We start from the raw sequence: 7,297 nt of genomic DNA on the forward strand, positions 1-7,297 counted from the left end.
TTGCGTTGGTTTTTTGTAAGGGGGTTTTTTTCGCTTGTCCCTTTTCCTTTTGGCTCAGTTGAAGTGGTTGTGGTGTTACAGATGCTGACAGCTTTCTTTTCTTTACTATAGGATGACGAAATGACCTTTCTCGCAGCGACGTTACCGAGGTACTCCATACATACATGTACAAAGATAACTGTACAATTGTGCTCTTGTTTGAGAGTAATCTAATCGTTTGAGAGCTTCGAGTGTAAATGAGATGAAAATTCCAACCTAGAATGATTCTATGCAGTTGATTTAATGATGATAACATTAGTTTGGAGATGCCGATGGATAGCAATCGATCGTTGATGATTGATGGATCATAGATAAATAATCATTGTTATATCATAAGACCAGATAAAAGAAATGCCGAATGAATTCATATGCGTTACAACTAATACTATACATCGCAAAAGAGGAAAAGACAAGCAACTGCTGGTATTTATAAGCTACAAATAGGTATCAAGGTATCGTCTGTTACTCCACTTTCACCGCCTTCCCGCGCAGCTTGTCTTTTATCCCTACTATTTTGCCGACGATCCTGGCCTTCAGAGTATGAGCGGTAAATGCTGCCACCTGGTCCGCGGGAACAAAACGACGGACCAACAGGTTGAATATGCTACCGAATGCCAGGGCCATGACGGTGCTCGTGAGGATGATGACGTTGTATGGCATACTGAAGTCAGGAGTCGGTAGAGGCAGGAGCAGACTCGTCGTGCGGATGTAGATCGGCGAGCTCGAGGCGTTGCTGTTATCCAGAAGCCTGATCACTGCGGGTGCAACGTTGAACCCGCGATTAGCGTCTGGCGGGTACTCCGTGTATCGCAGGACAGCCTTTTCGAAGTCGTAAATCAGTGTCACTGTCGAAGCGGCAGGGACGGACAGGATGAGCTCCAGCTGGGTGCCTCGCTCCCTGTCGACTGCCGGTCGGTAGAAGATGTCTTTGATGATCTGGGAGACCGGAACCTGTCTCTGGATCCCGTCGTGTCCGGCGATGGTGGCCTGGAGAGTGTGGAGGTAAGGGCGCATGAACCAGGGAAGAGTCTCGAAGTAGATGAAGTTCACAGCGTCCGTATTTGACGGATTGGTCAGGATGACTCGCATGCCGCCGCGCTCCTGGCCGTGGCCTATGATCGTCCTCTCCGCGTGCAGCACGGGCTCCTCCAGCGGCACTTTCGTCTGAAGCTCTTGCTCAGGAAGGGTGAGGTCAAATGGATTGGTGCTCAGGAGGGTGTAGCAGCGGGAGAAGCCATCTGGCTTCTTGGTTTCGAACGCTCCCGCAGTAACATACACCTCTCTTTCATGGGGCACGTTTAGGCAGATGGTCTCTGCCCCTTCGCCATGGTCTTCCGTGAGAGGACAGGCACCTTTGAGACTCCGGCCGAAAACTTCAGTCAAACTCCAGCCCTTCTCAGAAGTCTTCTCCAACGGATAACAAGTGTCTCCCGAGTTATATGGCTTGGAAGGATCGCAGGCAAGCTGGTCAGAAGGAACGGGTCGCGGAATGGGGTTGCCTTGGGATCAATTGTTAGAACTATTGCAAATATAGGTTAAATGGCGTCATTGGACATACCTCGTGGTCGTTTAGCCCTGTCAATATCGAGGACCATATCTATGGTCTGTTCAATCTCAACCAAGCATCCGTTTTCACCCTTGGGGCAGACGGGCCTGACGTCGATTGACATACTTTGCCAAGATGCATCAAACAATTTATGTCCATCAAATAGACTCGAGATTCCCACCTTTCCCTTACATGGAAGCAATTTCAAAAACGGAGTGAGGTTCTCCGTACAGACGACCTCGCCGGGCAGTGTGCCATGCAGAAGGTGTAGCTGGCTTGAGGGAGCATGATCGCCGGCGGGCTCAAATGAGACCACTGGTCGAGTTGTGCGAGTAGAATCAATGAAGTTAAGCGATGCGCAAAAGAGGCCGGACAACGACTGCGTCAAGGTGATCCACTTTGCGAACGCTCTAAGAGAAGTCAGTACCCTAGGCCCCTTTGTCGAGTAAAAGGGACTACATACTCATCATCAGAGGGAGCATCGATCCACGCCCATATCTCCACTCCCGTCCCTCCTTCCTTTGAACCATTCCACGGTCTCGTTCCCCAGCTCTCTGCGTCCCATCGTCCAGTCGTGAAGCGGAGATGAAGCTCCTTGGTGTGCGCGTGCTGTAGGATCTGACCTAGCGAACGAGGAAAGTACCGGAAATGTTGCTTCTCGAACGACTCAATCGAGGCATTGCTCCTGAAATTGAACGATGCTAGCAATGAGGAAGAAGGCAACGGTTGGAGAACAAGCCGCTCATGGTAATCTGACGCCGCGGAGGTGACGGCGCATAGCGACGCCAGGAGGATGTAGAGAACCGAGAGGATGAGAGTCATGCCGTCATGCTTGCCAAGGGAGCATGTCCCAGGGTTGCAAGTATCCCAGCACGATTCTGTCCGCCAAAGAGCAGGAGATCTGGCTCTCCAGTTCCGCTCTGTTGTTTGGCGATCCATGCGATCTCCAGCGCGGGCTCCATGCGGACACGGGGCGGAACAGCTACACGCCCGATTCGGTTTAGCGTGGAGACGCAGATCGCTGGGCCTGGACCTCGACGTTGACCTATCCATAAACAATTTCTTCTGCGATAGTGTTCTCGAGGATAAGGCTTGAGGAATCAGCTGCCAGCTGTCTTGACCTCAGACATGATGTTATAGATTAGGGGCCGCCTAAGATCCGTATATCCAGCGTACATCTATAATTTCGCATAGAATTCAGACGATGTTAGCACTTATACAGGAGCACCGACCCGGGCCCAGTTGCAAGGGGATCTAGGACGAATCGATATACGTTCTTTATAATACGAAGTGAGTTAATTGCTGTGATAGACAAATGCTAGACAGTTGACATGATGTATCCGTAAGATATCAGAGAGAGTAGGGTTACCAATAACTTGCAGCAGATTCGGACCGTTTTAGAAATCCGATGATTATTTTAGACAGCAACTGTTCTTGGTAACGCGTTAGTTAGCTCCACGTCAACGGTAAACCCTGGTCTAAAATCATCCAGGTTGTTTAGTCCCCATGCCTACGAGCTGGCGTCATGGACAGTTGTCCGCCGCAGGTCTCTCGGGTGCTTCCCTGTAAAAACCCCAGCTCTGTGCATGGCAGCAGTATTATCCCACATGACCATATCTCCAGGATCCTTCCATGTGACACTAATTATGTACTTCTCCTGAGTCGCGTGCTCCATCAACCTCTTCAACAACTCTGCTGTGTTGTCGGGCGACAGGCCATCTATATGATGCGCGTGCGCCCCCATATAAACAGAAATTCGTCCAAAGGGCTCATGGAGCTCCACAAGTCGGTGCTTATGCATTTTGAAGGCTGTCGGATTGAGGTGCTTGAAATAATCCGGAGCCGCAGTCTTGCGAGAATGGTGAAGAGAATGAGCGACGACATAGTCCTTTTCCACGAGTTCCCGGCGAAGATCCTCCAGCAGATCTGCGAATGCTGTCCGTGAATCGGCAAAGTCGGTATTGCCACCAGCTTCTGGGGGAGGAAGGACCACAGCCCTCAGGATTGAATACGATGCCCGTCGTGGGTTGTGGAAGAGACAGTTGCCCTATATAACGTGAATCTTTGCATTCCGCGAAGGGTGATGAACGAAATTCGGGTATTAACCTTGTTGTACATGGCTCTTAGACTTTCCGGGTCAAGAAAATTTCCTTTCTCATCGACGTTTCCGGCATCAAACAGCTCGTAGTAATCGTAGCGAAGCTTGCGATCTAAGCGCTACGCAGTCAACGCATATATCATGAAAAAACATAATCATCGACTGGGCCATCTGACATTTCGTCACGTACGGCTTTATGTCATCCAGCTCTCCAAATTTCCGCGAAAATTCTACATGCCCTCTGTCATCGAGGCCAGTCTGACGAAAGACGCACACGCCGTATTAGAAACTGTCAGACTGCGCGAACCTCGTAATCCGAAGGTATGATGATGAAAGCTCTGATTGTTCGAATCTACCTATCTATCTGACCACTATTTATTCTCATGGACTTAGGGGTTAAGACTTTCCGAATACTTTGTTTAATGATCCCGAGACCTTTCATGAAATATGAAAGGATATAATAAAGGAAAATAGGCAGCCTCGGGTATAGACAGTACGATTCCTTTATTGCAGGGATCATGACCTTTTGCAGATCCGAATGGGCGTGTGCTGACTAGGCTGATAGGTCTCTTGGTATACCACTAGGGTATAGCGGTAATATTCGGCTGACAGAAACAGAGTGATGTTGATATTCGCAACGCAATAGATATAGAATAGAGCGCCTCTTACCTTGGCCACAACAGCAAGGACCTCTTGAAAGATTTCATCTGGAATAGGCTCAAGAAAATCGACTCCAGTGATCTCCGCACCTAAGGTCAGGTGCAATTTCACGACCCGGATAGTCTTGAATTCAGAATTGTCTGCCGCACTAGACATGTTTGTTTGTCTTTACTGGACACAAAAGACACAGAAACAGGATATATGATTAATATCTGCTCTGAGTTCCAGTACAGATGGGATAGAAGAGTGTTTATGGAGTCACGATCATGAGATTAGTCGTGAGCGGGGTAAGTAGATATAAACGCTTACCCCACATTATCCCATCAACCACACATTAGTCGATAGCTACATTCGAATGGAATCTAGCATAAATATATTTGTCCAAATACGGCTACGTGAGATATGATCTACCGAAGGGATGGACAAGAGTGGGTTGGACGATGGCTCTTGAAGACGTTCCCAAACTAAAAGTACCTACCTCCTAATAGAAGCAATATCGAACCTATCATGATCTTTCTTTATCCTATGAGGCATAACAAAGGATATAGCGAATCATATAAAAAATATAGACAGCATACTTGCTTCCTCTGGGTCAATTTTAAAGCGAGAGTGCGGAGCGGGGAACAGAAACCAAATTTATATATTGCGGACTGGCCAATACAATGTGCAAATTCAGCCTCATGGTATTATGCAACGTTGAGCACATGGGTCCCTCGCGGAATAGTAAAAGCCCAAGTGAAAGATAGATCACGATGAAGGATCCTTTGGTTACAAGCGGGAAGAGGAAGGTGGAGTGACGCCCGACAACGCGGGCGGAGCGGAGATCGGGGAGGAGGAGTCATGGCAATCATGTTATTCCAGGGACGCAAAGGCAAATATCATTGTATAAATCATTCTATAAACATATACACGTTCTGGGTGGAATAAAATCAAGATAATAAGAACCAAATGGCTTCAGAATAGAGGCATTAGGATTATGCTACGTCCTCCGAGAGCTGTGTTCACTAGGCGGGCCTCCTACCCCAGTACATCCGGGGCGGGACACGTGCCATGACAGTCACCATCGCCACCACGCGCATAGAACAAAAAAATGTCATTACTATATTAAAAGGGTACCAAAAAGCTCACACCCCCCGGCCCACCGGGCCCATACTAAGGGGTGCTACGAAAACCCCGCCTATGCTTTGGGCGGGCAGGGTTTTAGTTCCCTGATTCTCAAGCCACAAGATTCATTGGAGGATGGCAGTATCCATAATTATCTCACTGCCGCATCTCCCTTGAAGACGAGAATTGAACTCAAGACTTTGGGTCCGGTGAGGGAAAGTCAGTGGCTCACAGCACACGCGCTCATACCACTGCATTATCGTCCCGAGTTCTGGTTGCTAGGTAGCGCTGTCCTAGAAACATAAAGGAGCCCCGTATCCGCGGGATATAGTTCTTCCTGGTCTGTCACGGGGTCTTTCCCGGAGTGGTCTCTGGCCAGAAGCGGTCCTGTTGCTGCTTCTCCATCTCTAATCGTTGGCATATCATTTTGGCAGATGAGGGAGTATTCGAAGAATGTCTTCTGCATCTTGATTATATTACCCTGCTTTGGATTCTAGTTTCCTACCTTATACACTTCAACAACATTTACATCGACATCATCTGACAAGAGTCTAAACGGAGGTACTAGTCTATCCACATCAAACCGTGTACCTAAAATCCGGATGCCTGTCCCCCAATTTCTCCCTCTCACTTTCTGGCAGTGCTCGAAAATAGTCTCTCCTTCCGAGATCGCGCTGGCGGTTCTCCCAAGCTCCATAGATCCAATAGCTGAGGGCGCAGATTATTCCAATAACATCAAATGCAACACACGTGCTCAGACCAGGTACGTATTGGGGACTATCTTTCTTTGGAAAGACGATTGCTGATATGATCCCTCCAACTTGGCCCATGCAAACAGCAAAACTGGAGAGGGTTCCGCGCTTGATGTTTCCTACAACTTGATTTACACTGGTAAAACTGGTCAGCAACAAAATGTATCATTTATGTGCAAAACAAGAAGCTGAGGAGTGATCCATGGATGGGTGAATGGAAAGGAGATAACTCACCCCCACGCGAGGACTAGGGGCTGGCATATATACGTCCCAATTGATGCGACGTAGATGCCCATATACCGCAAGCTACCATTGGTGAACAGCATAACAAACAACTTCCCAGTGATGGAAAGTGCGAAGCCGAAAAGGCAGAAGGGACCGCGTCTCTTGGCTTTATCCGACCATATGCCAAATAGAACAGACACAATTCCAGCAGCAATACGAACCGGAGCGCTGAGAAGGTTAGATTTCAGATCACTCCAGCCGAAGGTGCTCAATATAGTGGGCTGGAAGACGGTAATCGAGTACCCTGTGATTGTCACGGAGAGAAACAGCATGCTGGCACATATGACCTTCCAATCCATAAGCGCTTTCAGAGCTGCCCGAGTGGTGATCTTCTCTACCTCGCCTCTTTTATCGTCATGGTGCAGGCGCCTCAGCAACCACGCCTTTTCTTCTGGCGGCAGGAAATCAGAGTCCTCAGGAAATGGTAGTATGAGAAAGAACGCCATGACTGCAGCCAAGGCCGTTATAGCTCCCTCAATGAAAAATATCCAGCTCCAGCCGGAATACCCACCGATTCCATCCATGGAGCCTAACCCAGCACCCAGAAGTCCAGAAATGGACCCCGCTATGTCGTTGGCGGTCATGAAGAAGGCCACGCGAGTGAGCAATTCGTGGCGTCTGTACCACGACCCGATTAGGAACAGACAGCCGGGAAGCATGCCAGCCTCGAAGAAACCAATGGATATCCTTGCTGCAATTAGACCGCCAAAGCTTTTGGAGAACCCGGCAAATGTGACGGATACTGAAAGTAGCAGGTCAGAATGTGCCGCATAGCAACAAAGCTTCAGATGGGCAAAGCTTAAGCAGAGGGAC

General features: G+C 48.7%; 3 protein-coding genes across 3 annotated transcripts; all 3 read right to left on the minus strand.

The window, feature by feature from the left end:
* Positions 1-501: 501 nt before the first annotated feature.
* VTN00DRAFT_5071 (uncharacterized protein) lies at positions 502-2,407 on the minus strand (the record flags this gene model as incomplete). Its single annotated transcript, XM_069431564.1, has 3 exons — positions 502-1,538; positions 1,598-1,995; positions 2,049-2,407. 3 exons carry the CDS (start codon positions 2,405-2,407, stop codon positions 502-504), a joined length of 1,794 nt encoding a protein of 597 aa, XP_069290586.1.
* A 688-nt stretch (positions 2,408-3,095) lies between these two features.
* VTN00DRAFT_5072 (uncharacterized protein) lies at positions 3,096-4,499 on the minus strand (the record flags this gene model as incomplete). The annotated part of the gene is made up of 4 exons (XM_069431565.1): positions 3,096-3,632; positions 3,692-3,795; positions 3,860-3,941; positions 4,353-4,499. 4 exons carry the CDS (start codon positions 4,497-4,499, stop codon positions 3,096-3,098), a joined length of 870 nt encoding a protein of 289 aa, XP_069290587.1.
* A 1,526-nt stretch (positions 4,500-6,025) lies between these two features.
* VTN00DRAFT_5073 (uncharacterized protein) lies at positions 6,026-7,143 on the minus strand (the record flags this gene model as incomplete). The annotated part of the gene is made up of 2 exons (XM_069431566.1): positions 6,026-6,335; positions 6,434-7,143. 2 exons carry the CDS (start codon positions 7,141-7,143, stop codon positions 6,026-6,028), a joined length of 1,020 nt encoding a protein of 339 aa, XP_069290588.1.
* Between the last annotated feature and the right edge of the window lie 154 nt (positions 7,144-7,297).

Source organism: Thermoascus crustaceus (assembly GCF_041956765.1).
Source record: "Thermoascus crustaceus strain CBS 181.67 unplaced genomic scaffold VTN00scaffold_2, whole genome shotgun sequence".
Classification (NCBI taxonomy): Eukaryota; Fungi; Ascomycota; class Eurotiomycetes; order Eurotiales; family Thermoascaceae; genus Thermoascus; species Thermoascus crustaceus.